The sequence below is a fragment of the Salarias fasciatus genome, chromosome 7 (assembly GCF_902148845.1).
Source record: "Salarias fasciatus chromosome 7, fSalaFa1.1, whole genome shotgun sequence".
In the NCBI taxonomy this organism is placed as follows: Eukaryota; Metazoa; Chordata; class Actinopteri; order Blenniiformes; family Blenniidae; genus Salarias; species Salarias fasciatus.
Genome location: NC_043751.1, coordinates 1,493,853 through 1,512,048, shown reverse-complemented (window position 1 = coordinate 1,512,048; position 18,196 = coordinate 1,493,853). Strand labels below are relative to the sequence as shown.

The 18,196-nt window shown below is 48.9% G+C and overlaps 2 protein-coding genes across 2 annotated transcripts in view; both read right to left on the bottom strand.

Moving 5' to 3' along the window:
* Positions 1-11,103, bottom strand: part of itga11b (integrin, alpha 11b) — a 29,744-nt gene extending 18,641 nt beyond the window's left edge. Inside the window, exons 1-2 of the mRNA XM_030096345.1 lie at positions 10,992-11,103; positions 2,631-2,742 (exon numbers count right to left, since the gene is read on the bottom strand). Coding sequence (XP_029952205.1) covers positions 2,631-2,742; positions 10,992-11,043 — 164 coding nt within the window. The 5' untranslated portion in view covers positions 11,044-11,103. The remainder of the gene's footprint in view (positions 1-2,630; positions 2,743-10,991) is intronic.
* A 2,902-nt stretch (positions 11,104-14,005) lies between these two features.
* Positions 14,006-16,157, bottom strand: LOC115391492 (uncharacterized protein CFAP97D1). Its single transcript, XM_030095766.1, has 5 exons — positions 16,065-16,157; positions 15,118-15,198; positions 14,866-14,969; positions 14,246-14,462; positions 14,006-14,107 (listed from the first exon to the last, which is right to left on the bottom strand). The coding sequence occupies exons 1-5, from the start codon at positions 16,155-16,157 to the stop codon at positions 14,006-14,008; spliced, it is 597 nt and encodes a 198-aa protein (XP_029951626.1).
* Between the last annotated feature and the right edge of the window lie 2,039 nt (positions 16,158-18,196).

Here is an 18,196-nt window from a genome sequence, read left to right as displayed (position 1 = left end):
ATTTGATTCTTGCATGAGGCAGTCGGGACTTTAAATAAGATCAATTCACACTCAAACCTGGATCTGAAAGACCTGCATCATTCCTACAGACTCAGATCTCTGCCTGTCCAGAACAATCCAACCTGCATGCTGCTCTTTGATTATGTGTGGAATAAAATGAAACGAGTGGATGAAGGAAAAGTCCACACTGGCTCTGAGTCTGAGACATTTCTTCTACTGTAAATAAGTCAGTGTTGTAAAATTGTTGCAGAAGTGAAGGGTTAAAGGTCACGGGATTGTGACAGTTCATCACTACAAACCTTTTCCATGTGTGCAAAGATTTCAACGAGAGAAAGACAGAAAAACGAGGAATGTTCCACTGTTACCCTGATCATCCCGCCAGTCAAACACCTGAGGAGCAGAAACACACACACACACACACACACACACACACACACACACACACACACACACACACACACACACACACACACACACACGCACGCACAGGGGGATGATGGGTTTCTCAGAGGGAGGCTGGGGAGTAACAAACCGCAGCACATAGTTTCCAGATCCTCGCGCTCGTCTACCTGGAGATGTGGGACGAGCTGCTCGCGAGACAAATGCAAATTCTTTCCACCTCTTTACCTGAGACTTCAAAGGCCGAGGGGTTTGTAATCCGGGAGGATCGCGAGGCATTTGGCTGGGCTAAAGGGTTTCCAGACCACAAGACTGGAGATGTTGCACAATCTCAACAAGACGCTCAGCCCGACTGCAGGGAGGAAAACAACCAGCCGGAGCTCAGAGGGTTCCTGGAGGCCAGAGCTGGTCTCTGTGGGATCCGGTCCGGTCCAGCCCCCCTGGTTGGACCCGGTCCAGGCCCCGCATCCCTCCTGTACTGAACTCAGGGTGACGGAGAACCGGAGCTGATCCCGGCTGCACAGGGAGAACATGCAGACTCCTCACAGAACGACCACAAGGAACACCCAGTTCCAGTCAGACCCTCAGAGCGCTGCACCGCCAGACGCTGCTCAGCTGGACATCGCAGTGAAGACGTTAGAATTCCTGATCAACATGAAATATACAAAGACCTGCCTCCTGATTTCCAATGTTCCTCATGAGGATCAATAAAATGGGACCGAAGGTTTCAGGGCTGGTGATGGATCAGGCAGAGGCGACGTTCAGAGGCGATCGAACCCAGAGCTTCTGCAGGTTTTAAGACTCCGTGCATAAAGCTGGAGACTCCTGATGGTTTGTCGTTCTGTCTCTCCGGTCCTTGGCTCCAGGTCTCAGGTTTCCGTTCGTCCACACAGGCTGACGAGGACAAACCGTCCAGGAACGCCAGTGTTTGCATGAGATCAGAGCCGCGTGGCGTCATCCGGAGAACGCTCCAGAAGGGAGAAAAATAACCGGCAGAAACGTTCCGATGGAAAATGTGTCATCGGGCTCAAATCTGCGCATAACTCAGCGACACACGGCAGGAACAAACAGGCAGCCTGAGGAAACCTGTCCAGCTGGCCGCCCGTCCACACACTGCACTCTCCCATAAATCCTCGCTGAACTCCACGCTTGTTTTCATTCCGGACCAGACAGACAGCATCCATTTCATCCCTCAGGATTCTGGGAATCAGTGTGAACCGAACCTGCCAGACGCTGAGTTTCTCCCTTCTTACCTTCTCTCCAATTTCATTTTTGTTTTTGGTTCAAGCACTCTTCTCAAATAAACAAGTTGAGATCTTCAGGAGAGGCTGCACAGTATCTCAATGTGATGAAACGTTCATAAAGACAGACGACTGACGCAAGGAGGAGAGGTCTGCTGATCAAAGACTGAAATTTGAATTAGAAAAAGACAAAAGGACAATGAGAAGAGCACAGAGAGGAGAAAGTGGCTTTCTGTTCAGAGAAATAAAGACGTAGCGGATCGATGAAGCCAGACTTAAACAGATCTTCTTCAAAACTCACCATCGACCTTTACTCTAAATGGATTCATAAGATATTTAGACACTGCATTAAGCCAAAAGAAAATTTTATTTGTTTTCTTCAATTCAACTAAAAATGAACATTTTTCTTTACATGACAATCAAATAATGTGAAAATTTTGAGTCAAGGGACTTTTTAAAGTCACAATGACCATAAACTAGCTTCAACATATGATGTTTATTTATCACGAAACGTTTTCGAAACGTCTGAAACTGACTGAAATACTACATACTTCACGTTGTTTGGCTCAAGAAATCATACTAATAGGATACAGAAAATGGTTTTGGCTCATTAGTAATCAGTCAGTAGGAACTTTTTCAAAGTAAAAGAACAAAATGTTCAACATTTTATCATGTATTCAAAAGCTGTCATCAGCTTTTGAAAGAAACAGAAATAAATGAGGAAGTTACTCAAAATGACTTTTTAGAATATTTAATAAACATTTGTAGTGTTTATATTGAGGTTAAAACTGGACTTCAGTGATTCTGGTTTTTATTGTGTTGATCAGGATTATTGTGGTTTGATCTGTTTTTATCTTGAAAACATGGACGTCATTAGAAATCTACAAATTCCAACTTTAATTTCCTGAAATGCTGTGGATTTTACCCACTGTCAGCGGGTCCTACAGCACTTTGACTGAAGAAAGACGTGAAGTGTGCGTCTGTTCTCACCACTGCTGTCCTCCTGCTTCGTGCTGCTGGACCGTGTATCCAAACTGGGCGTCTTTAGATCCAGAGAATATCTTAAACTTCTTAGTGTCAAAGCTGAAGCCATGCTGAAGATCTGGAAAAGAAGAAAAGGAAGAGGTTCATCGTCGAGATCTTCTCTTTGCTTTCCACTCACCCGATCCGGTAGATGTCTCTGCATCACCTCACCGGTCTGCAGATTAACGGTCTGGAATAACAGGGACTGGTGGGGATAACATGGTGATCAGTGGATTCAGGTGTGTTTAAACAGGCGAATCTAAAACATGCAGGACAGATGTGCTGCACGGCTGGACGGACTGCAGAAAGAGCAGGATGCAGACACCAATTCAAAACAAAAGCAGACCTTTAGTAAAGATTCAGTCAAGAAATGAAATGAAGACCAACCTGGTCCAAACCGCCAGCAGAGAAAGGAGGGGAAACACGACGGGGGAAACGAGGCACAGCAGGCAGCAATCAGGGGACAACAGAGGAGGAGACGAGCACAGAGCAGGGAAAGACGTCCAACTGCCACGAATCCAGACAGAGGACACGGTTGGGGTTAGCCTGGACAGGGACAATGGACACAGACAGTGGACAGGGTTAGCCTACACACAGCAGTGGATGGGTTAGCCCTAACCACGTCCACTTTTGTAGACTTTTTCCAGACTGCAGACATTACACACCTTCTGCATGGAAACACGGACATTTTTCCTCAACATGCACTGCAGCACGTGCACAACTACTGGCCTGAACAGTGTACATTTACCACCGCATGCTCCACCGTCCTCTTGCATGGAGACAAATGACAATACACTGTCCGGTGAACTGAAAGAGTTCCAGTGTTTACATTGTCCAGTAAAACTCTGGCATCCTGCATGTGAACTACTGCAGCCAGAGGGTTTTTATTTCCAATGTTTTCAATATTTAGAAGCTGATTGTCTCCACACAACTCGTGGACGTCCAGATACAAGTGAGTCACCAGAAAATCCTCAAGTCCCAAGAACCTGACGTCCTCAACTGTAGTCCTGACAGTTCAAGGTCCTCTACTAGAGTCCTGCTGGTTTAAGGTCCTCTGCTTGAGTCCTGATGGTTTGAGGTCCTCTACGAGAGTTTTACTCAAGCTCTGAGACACATTTGTTAAGCTGGTAATTCAGTCTAAATGTGATTAGTTAAGACCTGATGTAGAGTTTGATTTTTAATCGGTCTAAGTTCTAAAATTCTCGGCTGTTCAGGACAGCAGTTCAAAGAGGACTGTTGTGGAGAACCAACCGTTGAAAATAAACTTTCAGATTAGATTAGAGCGGATTAGAATCTGGCCTGGACACCTCAAATGTTCTGTTGTCTTTGTGGCCGCAGAGTTTAGTGTCAGCTGGATAAAAAAAGAAGAAGAAACCACTGTGAAGGCGTGTGGGTGTGGAAAAACCATTCCAGAGATCCGAGCAGACGACGACCGCAGCCTGTCTGCAGGGTGATGAAAAACAACCCACTGACAGGTCTGAGGACACACTTTTCAAGAGAACAACCTGTTTTGGGGGTGCAGGGTTGTGCAGTGGTTGGCTCTCATAGTGAGAGGTTTCTGGGTTCGATTCCATGCTGCCTACACGCTGCGTGCTTTCATTTTGTATGCATGTGTTTTCTCCACAGTTCAAACATTAAAACCACAAAAATGACCAACGCAACCAAGGTTTTAGGCCTTCTTTTTTGTCTGCATCCACTTTGCCTCCCTCAATCTATTATATATGGCTGATGTTCATTAAAATGTCAACAAAAAAAAAAAATACATATTTAAAGTACAGATATACACGATGGATATATTTGTTTTATTTTCAGATTATATCAGTTTAAATAAGATTAGCTTGTTTCCTTAGCATCAGATCATCACAGTCATTTGCAGAGAAAACACAACAATTCCAGTGCTTCATGTGATTTTATCTCCCTCTGCTACTCGCTCTTTTCATAGTTTGATTGGTTTTGACCACAGAAAACTTTGTGTTTAATCAAAGCCACGCTGTGTATGAGAGAGCTAATCGAAGCTAATAGTAAAGCTAGCTTTCTCACGATCCCCTTTGACATGGAGAGCATTCAAATCCAATAACCAGCTTCAAGTTCTGCAAAATAAATCTGTGCACAGTTTGAAAACTGATCACCCCTGAATGACGCAGCATGCAGACCTGCTTGGCCTGACAGCATCTCAGAGCCCGCAGCAGTCGCAGTGTCCGCCATGTGTCCGGCCTCAGAAAACATACATCCGACAATCCGATGTGCTCAGGAGGAGTGCCAGGAAAACACACTCTGCTGTCCAGAAATCAACATTAAAGCAGAAAAGCCCCAAAACCAGGTGGTGTGGGAAAACGTGGTGGACAGACGCATCAGAGTAAAGTAACTGCAGACATGTTTGATGCAGAGCCAAGGAGGTTTTTTAGGACAGGAGCCTCCGAACAAATGTGGAGAATGAAGATGTTGGCGTCACTTTGGACGCTCCAGGACTGGAGTCGGTCGAACATCAGAAAGGACACAGCGGCTCTCACTACGGCCCGTTTACAGCATGGAATCTGCAGCATCTGGAGTCAGCTGTGGTTCTTGTTCTACAGCCATGCATGTCAAGCACAGTACGCTGTAAACAATCAAGCTCTTTTCCAACGTTCTTCATCAAATAGGTCCAATCAGCATCCGCTACATCTAAGAAATGTGTCTCCACGTATGCAGATGATAGAGTGGTAATCTTTAAACATGTGTTAACACTTTGTGTGTGTGTGTGTGTGTGTGTGTGTGACTTGGATAAAGTACCGTTTTGCCTGGACTATGAGGCGGTTTGAGGTCAAACACACATCCTTTTCGCATTTTTGTTTCAGATCATTTTCACTAAACACGGCAACAAAACAATAAGAAAGACAGAAACACTGAAAACCAGGTAGTTCTCATGTTGCTCCACTAGTTGGTGCTGTTGTTAGTTCTAGTAATGACTGGGACGAGGACCAGGAGAATCTGGACTGGGACCAGGATCAGTATCAGGAGAATCTGGACTGGGAGTCATGACACTGGAGGAAAACATTGTCTACAACATTTTTGAAAATCTCTGCCTTTGGGAGTCATTTTCAAAAAGTTGCGTTTTCGTGTAAATGGCCACACATAGGTGGCGCCAGGGTGGGGCTTGGTTGGGCTAAAGCCCCACCCAGAATTGTATTAGCCCTACCATAATCCATCCAAGAAAAAATAAAAGTTTGAAATCCAGCAGCGCCACTGCGGCGCATGTAAAGGAGCGGCTCTGTGTTGCCAGATTGAGCAGGTTTCTGCCAAATCAAGCTTCTTTATTGAACACGTCGGACGGGTTGATGTAATGATTACGTGTTTATGATGTGTTTTTTTAATTATACAAATACGGTTTTAACGTGCATTTCCAACCGAGATGGCGGTTTGGCTGCTTTCTATTGAGTTAAACGGGTTTCATGACAGATCTGGCAACCTCCTCCAGCGGACTGCAGAGACACTGCAGGCGGGGCTGCGGTGATTCCGGACCGGAGACGGAACGCAGCCAGAACGGTGGTTCTGTTGTACATGATTTTTCTGCAGGCCGTACAAATCACTGACTTTCAGAAGGAAGACCGGCTCTCCTCTCCGCCATGCTGGATGTGCGTGCTCAGTTCGTGTCGTGCGCTACGGAAGCCTCACACGGACAAAAGTGCGGGAAACGAGGAAAGTTGGCTCGACCCAGGGAGCGACCGTGTTCTCACTGCATCTAGATCGAGCCCGGGTGCTGTTTTATTTTAAATATACATTCACATTGAAGTTCTGGCATTTTTTGGAGCCCTGCCACAATATGGGTCAGCCCCGCCTCAGCCCCACCAGAAAAAATACTCTGGCGCCGCCACTGCGGCCACATAAAACATAACAAATGTTTTCTGTGTGAAACTGAAGTCCTTGTTGTGTAAACAGGGCCGAAGTCACACACGGAGTATTGGAATCTAGCTGTGTATGTAATGACAATCATGAATCTTAGTTTTAACGTGAAAGTAGGAACTTTCAAAATAAAATCAGTTGTCAGTTTGGGAGTTGAAAACGTGAGAAAGGGTTTTATCTTGGAGCACTTTGTGCTTCAACCCCCTTGTGAGCCCTGGACCCCCTGACAGTGGGCTCCTGAACCAACCAGCTGAAGAAGGTCCAGATCACAGAGGACTGGTCACTTTCTACTAAAAAGATAAAACACTCACTTATGTGGCAAGAGGAGCTCAAGCTTCTGAAGCTTTCACGTCCTTCACTTTAATCCAGTCCTACTTCAGGGCAGTTAGTCCCCAGAACTCAGGTTCAGTGTGTTCAACAGAACAATCGTCCAGATTCCTGGTCTGGTTCCTGAGCCCAAGTTTCAGCCTGCTGTGAACTCTTCACCCTCTGCTGACAGGTGGAGCTGAGGTCAAGTCTGTCCTGGGTTTGCTCCGTCTGTTCCAGCTGAGTGGAGGAGGAACCTGGACTAGACAGTCGCAGTCAGCCTCCACGATGGGCTGCCCGGGCAGAACCAGAGACCCAGCTGAACCAGAGACCGGGAGCTGAACCAGAGACCCAGCTGAACCAGAGACCCAGCTGAACCAGAGACCGGGAGCTGACCCAGAGACCCAGCTGAACCAGAGACCGGGAGCTGAACCGGAGACCCAGCTGAACCAGAGACCGGGAGCTGAACCAGAGACCCAGCTGAACCAGAGACCGGGAGCTGAACCAGAGAGCGGGAGCTGAACCAGAGACCCAGCTGAACCAGGGAGTGGGAGCTGAACCAGAGACCGGGAGCTGAACCAGAGACCCAGCTGAACCAGAGACCGGGAGCTGAACCAGAGAGCGGGAGCTGAACCAGAGACCCAGTTGAACCAGAGACCGGGAGCTGAACCGGAGACCCAGCTGAACCAGAGACCGGGAGCTGAACCAGAGACCCAGCTGAACCAGAGACCGGGAGCTGAACCAGAGAGCGGGAGCTGAACCAGAGACCCAGCTGAACCAGAGAGTGGGAGCTGAACCAGAGACCGGGAGCTGACCCAGAGACCCAGCTGAACCAGAGACCCAGCTGAACCAGAGACCGGGAGCTGAACCGGAGACCCAGCTGAACCAGAGACCGGGAGCTGAACCAGAGACCCAGCTGAACCAGAGACCGGGAGCTGAACCAGAGAGCGGGAGCTGAACCAGAGACCCAGCTGAACCAGGGAGTGGGAGCTGAACCAGAGACCGGGAGCTGAACCAGAGACCCAGCTGAACCAGAGACCGGGAGCTGAACCAGAGAGCGGGAGCTGAACCAGAGACCCAGTTGAACCAGAGACCGGGAGCTGAACCGGAGACCCAGCTGAACCAGAGACCGGGAGCTGAACCAGAGACCCAGCTGAACCAGAGACCGGGAGCTGAACCAGAGAGCGGGAGCTGAACCAGAGACCCAGCTGAACCAGAGAGTGGGAGCTGAACCAGAGACCGGGAGCTGACCCAGAGACCCAGCTGAACCAGAGACCCAGCTGAACCAGAGAGCGGGAGCTGAACCAGAGACTGGCTCCCTCTATCAGAGATGCTGGCTCCAGGGAGAGCAGGGCTTTCCAGAGCAGAGACAGAAGACCCTCCCCCAGGTCTGGGTCTCCGCCCACACCGGTCCAGTGTTTATCTGTTATGGATCTTCCTCCCTGACACTTTTCTTCAGAGCAGCCAGGCAGACTGAGTTTTTCTATGTTTTTTTGTTGGATGGTGGATTTTCCACATCGCAGCGCTCTTAACTGAAAACACATTAGAGCTCCGCCGGGGCAGCGGCAGCTCCACACAGACGGTTCCTGTTTCAGGAGAACCGACGTCTGCAGTCTTCTTTCATATGCAAAAGGAAAAAAAATGAGATCCAGCAGGAAGAAATCAGGCTAATCAGGTCATGGATGGGAGTAATTTATGGAGCGGCGCTCGTGGAGCAGCTCCTGGCCGAACGCCGTCTGTGTCACTTCCTGTGGCGTGCAGACAGACGCTTCCCCACCAGAGAGGGAACCCTTCACCTCAGACAGCCTGCCTGGTTTGACCTCTGACCTCTCAAAGTGGCTTTACAACCTGTTAATAAACCAGAGTTCTCATTTTTATCTCAGATCTCTTAAAAAGTGGTGTCCAACCTGGACTCTCCTGGAGGGGGCGCCAGATGAAGATGTGAAGCTCCACCAGGCCTCCTGCTGATCGCTGCCCCGTCCATTCACACATCCAGATGGAGCACCGATCGTTTCAGACGTGTTCAGATGGGCAGCTTCAGTAGAAGCTGAGACTGGACCCTTCGCCAGGCCTGTCAGGCTGTGTGTTCTCCTGGTGATGTGGTGTGATCGGATGTGAAGCGGTCTTCAGGGCTGCGTCACATCCAGCTGGAGCATTGCTGCTCTAATGAAGCCAACCAAGCTGACAGCAAGGCCGGCGTAAATTAAGGGCAAGCGGAAGAGCACTGTTATCAGGACCAATGACTAATTTACCAAACTGCTCCTTTAATGAAACCCTGCTGGTGGAAAGAGTCTGAGCGTTAGGTCCCAAAATAGAAGGACTGTTACTACTGACTGCAAAGACACAGTGTGTGTCAATACCTCTATATATGAGTAAAAACTGTGTAGACTGACGTGAAATAATAACAGCTTTCCACTGAACGCCAGGGTCCCAGATGAGGTTTCTGGACCCGGTCCTGATCAGGGCTCAGTCGGCGAAGCGTGTGCCTTCTGCCGCTTCCTGTGAAATTCACCATCTTCTTCTCTTTGGTAAAATCCGACTGTTGAGTCCCGGCTCAGCACCTGTGTCCAGATGTGATCACAGCCTGACCTGCAGAGGAAGGGGAGAAGCTTTGTGCCATATTGCCCCACCTCCACCCTGCCTCCACCCTCCACCCCTCAGCCCTGTTACCAGCCGCACACTGACAAAAACAACAACCGCACCATCAGTGGAGTGTTAAAACGCGGTCCTAAAAGCCAGTGGAGCTGGAGAAAAGCACTTCCTGGAGAAACCCTCCTCAGAGCGAGAGCAGGCCGACCTCCAGGGACGCATCCTGCTGCTTTCACATTTCAGCTCCACGCCTCGCAGGCTCTTCTTTTTATTTCTCTGCTGTTTAGAAAAGTACCAGATTATAGTCAGAACTATTAACATTCTGAACAAAAGTCCAGCGTGAGAGCTCTATGTTCCTGCTATCGGATGCCTTTCACTGATGGTGCTGATGCTGTTGTGTTTGGTGAGGACTGCTCCGCTGACGGAGGCTCTGCTCACCCTGCAGCCTGATGGACGCCGCGTTGAGCGACACATCAGAACTGAGATCGAGGAAGGTTTCCAGGAAGTAAAGACAGAGCCCTCCACTGGCCGCCATGACAGACACTCACCAAAGAAACGCTGCCGGGACCGTCTCAGGAAGCCCGTCACCTCGGGGCTGAGCTCTGAGCCCAACACCTGGACCTCCTGGTCCCATGTCGGCCTGATCCGATGGGTCTCCAGAGAGCCAGAACACCCCACTGAACCACAGCGCCACCAGCAGTACTCCTCCCTGACCCCTGGACTCACCGTCCTGCTGCGGCGTCCCACCAGCAGTGTCATCACTTCACTCAATGATTTCTCTGCCTTCAGTTTAGTCACGTTTTCATTTTTTCTATTAAGTTAATTTGAAATTAGGTTTAACTGTTAACTCCGCCTCTTGCTCAATTCAACGTTTCCTCACACGTCTTGAATTCTGGAGAAAGTGTGAATAAATTCTGAGGTTTTGTAGGGTTTTTTCAGAAGCAAGTGATCTTGCTTGTCATCTGACACGTCTAGAAAGTCATATTCAAGCTCCGTCTTTACAAATAGTACAGAACAGACAGGAAGAGCAGAATGTGTCTGATCTGACTTAGCTTTCTTCTTATACTCTTCCCTTACGTTTGTATAATAGGCTGATTTTAAAGAACACTTCTAATGAATTCCAGGTTTGGGAAAGAAAAGTGTTATGTAGATAAAGACAGCTTCGTTGATTGATTGCTGTATTGATGGAATTGATTGTTCAGCCTTTATCTTTCTCTCCCATCGCTGCTGAATGGATGTAATTCGTGGTTCTGGGTTGGATCCACGATGCCGGTCTGTACAGTTTGTCTCCACAAACACAGAGTTTAGTGTGAACGGGTGCGTTAAAGTTAAAGCCTTTCACAGACTTGTAAATCTTTATAGTCTTATGGAGGCTAATAAACCTTGCAGTTCTCTGCAGCCTGAACAAACCCACATGCTCTGCCTCAGAGAGAGCCTGTCTGCAGAGCAGCAGACCGGCGCTCAGTCCTGGATCCGGCTCTGATGCTCTGCATGCAGACTCAGCCTCTGAGGCGTGCAGCAGTAGCAGACCGGAGCGTGAAACTGAAAGCTCACCTGGCAGCAGGCTGCAGGTCCACAGCAGCAGCAGGAGGTGCTGGTAATCCATGAGGAGGCTGCAGGACGCGGCGGTGTGAGTGTAAGTGTGTGTGAGATACTGCAGCGTGGATTCTGGGCTCCGGGTTATAAGTGAGGCAGAGGAGGAGTGTCGAGCACCGCCTCCTCCTGCCTCGTGCTGATCTCTGTTTTCACCTTCAACGCTCAAAACAGAAGCTTTAATGTCCCGGCGCCGCACAAACAGGAAATGCCTCCATTTGTGTGTGAATCCACACGGTGCTGCGCTCCAGATGTGCACCTCGGTCTGATATCACTCAGAAGTGAGCCCATAATGAGTCTGGGTCCTCAGGGGAGCTCTGTGAAGGGAGGCCGGCAGCCTCTCACACCGTCACAGCAGCTCTCCAGACTGTCCAGCCTCTGCTTCACAGCAGGGGTCTGGAGCAGGATCCTCCGTCTGCGATCAGAGAGAACATGGACCAACTCACCTGAATCACCAGCAGACTGAAGCTCAATGAAGCTACAGTTCAACACATTAACAAGAACAGAGCGTCCACACACATTTCAGTCAATTCATTCAAGGGGAAATAAAGGATTTTTTAAGAAGCAGAAGCATTTTGACTGTTTCTCAGTGCACCGGAACTAAGCTCCTCTGCTTCCCGGCATCGTGCTCGCAGCAGAGACGTCCTGCTGGACAGACATCTGCTGCTGGACAGACATCTGCTGCTGGACGGACATCTGCATGTTTTCAGCTGCTTCAGATATGACGCTTCGTACCGACTTCCTGTTGGATTCTCTTTACATAACAACTTATTTCAGCAACAGTTTCCGTAAAACCTATTTTAAAGAAAAGCAGCTCAGCAGCTGTGCACCCATATGAAAAAAGATTCTCTGAGAATAAATACAGAAACTTTTTCTTCTTTTCAGTTCAGTTTTATGGCGACAGCAACAAAAACGCCGCAGTCACTCCGAGGTACTTTAACATGAGCTCAACATGAGTGAGCAGGATAAAACCTGCAGAACCAGACCCAGAGGAGACTTCCTGCAGAACCAGACCCAGAGGAGACTTCCTGCAGAACCAGACCCAGAGGAGACTTCCTGTAGAAAGCTTGACTGATAGAACGGTCTTAAAGCCGAGGTTGTGTCAGGATCCAGAGCTGAAGCCGGGACCTGGGAGCTGGTTCCAGATGACAGGAACCTGATAGCTGGAAGCTCTGCCTGCGCTCTACTGTGAGAGAACCGAGGAACCTCCAGGAAGCAGAACTCTGAGAACCAAGCAGAACGACACTGCTCTGCAGGAAAGGGCAGCTGTCTGAGGTGAGGAAGCTCGCCAGAGTCCAGGTCAACAGGAGCCTGAAGAGAACCTTCCACCGTGCTGCTCACGCTGCCTTTACGGTGAGGACTCATGACAGTGGAACATTAAAACACAGAATCAGAGAAGACTGAGGAACAAAAGGAAAAAACACACAAGATCCAGGAAACAGGTGCAGCGATGGAAAGCAGTGATCACACCAAATCACTCTTTACTCTGAGAACACAGTGAAATAGAATGAGAAATACAAAAGTGAAGGAAGCGCTCTTCAGGGCCTTCCCTCTGGGAATATGAGAGCATTTCTGTTACATTCTCTAAATCATGTTAAGACTGAACGACACCTTCGGCCATCTCTTTAACTTGCTGCCCTCTGAAGTCCTCAGGAACTAAAATGATCACTTCAGAAGAAGAGATTTTCTTTTCCAGTTTCTTCTATATAAAAGAGGAAGTAACTCATGAAAAGCGTATCTGAATAAGATTACTGAGTAAGGTCAGAGTGGGGCGCTGTGATTTCAGTGGTTCCTGCTGGACGGACCGTCAGCTGGCCGGGTCCAGATGTGGTGCGCTCTCAAACATCTGGCTGATGGTCTGCAGTGTCGGGAAGGATAAAACTGTAAAAGGCTATTTTCAGATGAGCTTTATCTGATATTTGTTGACGTATTGGAGTGTTATGTAATGATATCTACACACTCAACAGTGGCATTGAACGGTGGTGCAGTGGGTCATGCTTTCACCTCACAGTGACTGGGTCATGCACTCAAACCCCAGCAGGGCCTTTTCTGAGTGACTTTCTGTTTTAGCGTCTCTAGATTTCAGAACTTCTCTGTAAATTCCCTTCCTGCTGTGAAACGACACTGTCCTGGTAATGAGGCGACGACAGAAGGAGAGACTCACAGTGGGATTCACGCACACGTTTGAAGACCGTTCCTCCCAGCTTCCTGCTCTAACTCATCTCATGTCAGTGACAGGCAGAATGTTCCGATCAGCTGAACATTCTTTCAGCAAGGAAAGCGAGAAAAACCTGCCATGAAACCTGCACTCCACCCGGACCCATCCAGAACTCTTGACTATGATATGGATGTCTTCAATGAGGAAGAAAAAAACAGTCTGAATCGAGAATATGGTAGATAGTGTCATGCAAAGGTCTCAAACATGTGGCCTGTGGACCAAAGCTGGACCCACAGAGGGTCCAGAGTGTCCAAATAACAAAGAAGACTTCACCCAACATTGTACTTTATTTGAAACAAACCGCTGTTGATCCTAAGATTGAAGGTTTTGAGTGTACCTGAAGGAGCCTGGGCTGATGGAGCAGGAGGAGGTGGAAGCGGACAGGAGGAGCACACTGCCACCTAGTGGAGCGCTGCAGTCTGCACCGAAATCTCACAGCAGAGAGGCCGGCTTTATTCTGCAGCAGGTCAAACAGCCGAGCAACACTTGAACTCCGCTTCTTTAACGTGTCCATCGTAGATGAACTCCCATCAGCCCCTCCAGGCTCCACAGCTGATGTCAACCCAACCGAGCTCCGTGAACTCTGCGCGACCTCGCCATTCTGTCAAGGTCATCTGACAAAATTTCAAAGTTGAGTAGAATTCAGGGAGATTGGTTGCGTTTAAATCAACATGTGAACTTAATCCTGAGGGACTGTCCAACAGCGGAGAGAGACGACCAGGGGACTGTTTCACAAAGTAAAGACAGCAGACGAGTTTCAGGTCTCAGTGCTGGTCCTGTCGCTGCTGGAGGCGTCGCTGCTGATGGAGAAGCCCTCACTTCCTTCCTCTTCTGCAAACTTCACCTTCCTCTGAAACCTCTGCAGACACGGAGACACGGCCGCTTCACTTTAAAACACTTTTTTTTCCACAAACACGAACTTGAAGCTGTCGACTGTCACAAGCAGGTTGTACAGGTTGGAGTCTTGATCTGTAGAATAACCCTGTCCTCCACTCACCCGTTGGTCCGTGGGCCCTCTGGGGTATCTGGAGATGGTGTCCAGGCGGCGCTGTGTCTTCTCCCAGTCGTCCAGCCACAGCTGGCGGCGGTACTCCGACTGGCGAGCGAGGATTCGCTGGTAGATGCCCTGATTCTGATGACCGACCAACAGGAGCTCCTGCCTCCGCTTCGGAGCATTGAGACTGAGGAAGACACGCAGAACACAAACTCCATAGCTCACACGAGCCAGCATCATTGGCTTCTGGGTTCTCAGTATGTCAAACCAGTGACCAAAACACTGACACACTCTCAGTCGGAGCTGCTTCAGGACTCTCTGGACCAGGTTCACACTGCTGGGAGGCTTTTCCTGCTCAGAGCTTCACAGTGATGTTTCACTAACGTTCCTCATAACATTTGTCATGCTCTCTTTGAATTTTAAAACGACTAAAAACACACCACAGGACTCGACTTTGGGAAACGCCGAAGCTTTTCTTATCACAGGATTGCTGCTTCCTTGAACATGCACGCTTTCCATATCCACAGCCCTGAATGCAGACTGAGTGAGAGAGTGACCGGAAGCAGCGGCTCCAGCCTACTCCAGGTCTCCAGTACCACACCGCTCACCTCCTGGTCTGGTACTGGTTCCGGTGGTCCACCAGGCCTTTGGAGCACACGATGTTGGCCAGTTTGGAGGCCAGGAGCTGATTGTCTCTGTCAATGACCGACAGACGCTCCTCCTGCAGCTGGAAAAGGTGGAGAGGCGTGAGCAGCAGTGGAAATGAGTGTTTTGTGTGTGTGTGTGTGATTGTGTGTGTGTGTGTGTGTGTGTGTGTGTAGAATGGAACACACTGCAGCGTGTCTTGGGTGGCGAATGCCGCCCAGTCCCCTGACCTGCAGCTTCTTCAGTTTGAGCGTCATGTGGACAGGCGTCCTGCTGCCGGCGGTGTCCACCACAGGCAGAGCCGAGCTCACCTGCACACAGCCACAGACCACGGCAGACACACTTAAACACAGTGCTGGTTTACCCAAACCAGAGCCGGTCTGACAACTGCCTGATGACCAAGAACACAACTGACTTGGACCTTTTTTATTGAATCTGCTTCATAACAGTAATGGATTATTACTGATGCTGAATCAATAGAAACTCATTTAGCTCATTTTCTAGTCCAGAGACTCCCAGTCTGAGCAGAAATCCTGTGAGGAAGAATCCCACTGCACCAGACCTCCAAGCCTGACCTCCTCCCTTCAGGACTGACCTCCTCCCTTCAGGACTGACCTCCTCCTCCAGGCCTGACCTCCTCCTCCAGGCCTGACCTGCTCCTCCAGGCCTGACCTCCTCCTCCAGGACTGACCTCCTCCTTCAGGCCTGACCTCCTCCTTCAGGCCTGACCTCCTCCTCCAGGACTGACCTCCTCCCTTCAGGACTGACCTCCTCCTCCAGGCCTGACCTCCTCCTTCAGGACTGACCTCCTCCTCCAGGACTGACCTCCTCCTTCAGGCCTGACCTCCTCCTCCAGGACTGACGTCCTCCTCCAGGCCTGACCTCCTCCCTTCAGGCCTGACCTCCTCCTCCAGGCCTGACCTCCTCCCTTCAGGACTGACCTCCTCCTCCAGGCCTGACCTCCTCCTTCAGGACTGACCTCCTCCTCCAGGACTGACCTCCTCCTCCAGGCCTGACCTCCTCCTCCAGGCCTGACCTCCTCCTCCAGGCCTGACCTCCTCCTCCAGGCCTGACCTCCTCCCTTCAGGACTGACCTCCTCCTCCAGGCCTGACCTCCTCCTCCAGGCCTGACCTCCTCCTCCAGGCCTGACCTGCTCCTCCAGGACTGCCCTCCTACCTTCAGGCGGTGCTTCTCGTAGTCGCTCTGGTCCCATCTCTGCTGCAGGTATCGGTTGGTGACAGGTTTGAAGGGCTGGTAGGACCGGTGCATGTTGCCTCTCCGGGTCTGCAGGAGATGTGGCTGCTCGCTTGGTGCCTGGCGGGTTATCGCCATGGAGACGTCCGTCTCTTTGTCTCAATGCAGCCAGATAAGTTTCCTTTGAATTATTACTGAGCTTATCTTCTTAACCATGGTGAGGGGCCACACATAGATCCAGACTCTGCTGCAGCTCTTCAGAGGGAAACATGAGACCGATCACAGGTTGAGGACGACAACCCTGGACACAGACCGGAATAGGAAGGATCACCTGAAGGAATGGATATGAATGGATGAATCTGTAGGATAACGAAGCAGAATTCATCTTAAATTAACAAACTACCAACCAAGAAAGAAAAAAAAAAACACAACTGGAAGCAATCTGATAGAAGCACACCCAGCGGCTCATACACCGGCCAACACTGTCATTTTAACACACCGTACATCAATAGTTAAACAGCTGATCCTCCAGCGGAGCGGTCGGCTGCCACGGCGCAGCGTCCGGTCTCAACGGCTCATCTGGCGCTCGGTCAAACACCAGGAAAAGAGACATTTCAACACATCAGCACTTTTACATTTATGACTTTCTCTGAGTCTTTCTCAAACTTCTGCATCCAAAGCCCTTCTGAATCCACTGAGCGGCCTTAAAGCCTGCATCTGCTGGGTTTTTCTGAATGAAAGACAACTTTTATGTCTAAAAGTGCACATTTTAAAGAAAAGGATATTAAAAAGGAAAATGGAAACGTGTGCACATGAAACAAGAATTATTTTTAAAATTAGAATGACTCACATAATCATGAAAATATTTTTGCTGTGATTATCTTTTTCATATGTTTTCAATTATTCTGGAGCTAAAAACTAATTCAAGCCTTCGCAATCAGACTCCATGACTGTCATTGTGCGTAAACTACCACACACAACCACACTACAGCTGCAGTCCCTGCTGTCAGCAACAAAGACAAACAGCACTGAAACAGACTTTAAAGAGAGTGTAATGTCATGGCTTTAAGTGGAGGGAAATAAATCTGGAACCGAGATGTTTCAGGCTCATTAATGGTGGAATGTAATGTAAATACTGCAAATACTTCAGGATGGAAAACATTAGTTTTTATTGAAATGCTGCAAACGACTGAATTCCTTGAAAAAACATGTATGCTCTGAAAACAGAGATGACGTCCTGAACTTTGACCCTTATCAGTCTATTAAAATGAAACAATAACTCCTCCAGAAGACCAGCACGTGCACCTTTAGATTATTTAAAGTAATCAGGTTTCCAAAGGCCCCAAACAGCAGGAATGTGTGTGATCTGTCTTCACTCTCGGTCCATTGCCCTCAGGATATGTTTCATTTCCAGGACACCATGTTGGCCTGTTGGTGCTCCTCCTCGTGCTGAACTCTCACCTGAAGATGCAGCAGGTGGAGTCTCTCTCTGCCAGTGGGGGCTTGTTGGGATTATTTGCTGCCCTCTAGTGGATGGACGGGGATCTTTCAGGGTGACACATTTCCGATGTTTTCCTCCTCCAGCAGAGCATGAACCCATCTGATGGTCATCATGAGGGAGGCTGAGGACAGCAGCCTCCTGAAGCTGCTCTGCTCAGCTCCAGGGTTCGCTCTCAGATGTGGAGGAACATTTCTGATTATCTGCAGAATTAGCTCAGTTCTGTAGGGTTTACTGTTTGCTGATTGCACATGATCTGTCAAGATAAAAGTGCAACATTAGTTCGGGGAACCACAATGAAAATACTCAAGGATCCAAAAAGGAATAGTGGATTAGAGCAAATATACTGAAATAATGGAGGGTTTGAATGGAGAGAGCAATATTTCAGATATATATTAATATATTAATATTGATACTTCCCTACCCTCTACCTGAACCAGGGTTTGAGGCCTGACCCCGCCACAGGGCTCTGGGGTCACATGTGGACCTTCACCGCCCTGAATCTTTCAAATAAACATTTGTTCTCGGTTATTGTACTGGTATTTCACACTGATTTTAAAAAGCGGTTTCATCTCCGAAGGAAAGGTAAAAATAGCCTAATAAGGTAAAATGGATA

Excerpts from the sequence above, each read along its gene's own strand:
- LOC115391492 (XM_030095766.1), bottom strand. The coding sequence starts at position 16,157 with ATGCACCGGTCCTACCAGCCCTTCAAACCTGTCACCAACCGATACCTG. Across the intron at positions 14,463-14,865 it reads CTGGTGGACCACCGGAACCA|CTATGGAGTTTGTGTTCTGC; the intron begins GTACCAGACCAG and ends GGCTCGTGTGAG. Across the intron at positions 14,108-14,245 it reads GAGGGCCCACGGACCAACGG|AGGTTTCAGAGGAAGGTGAA; the intron begins GTGAGTGGAGGA and ends CCGTGTCTGCAG.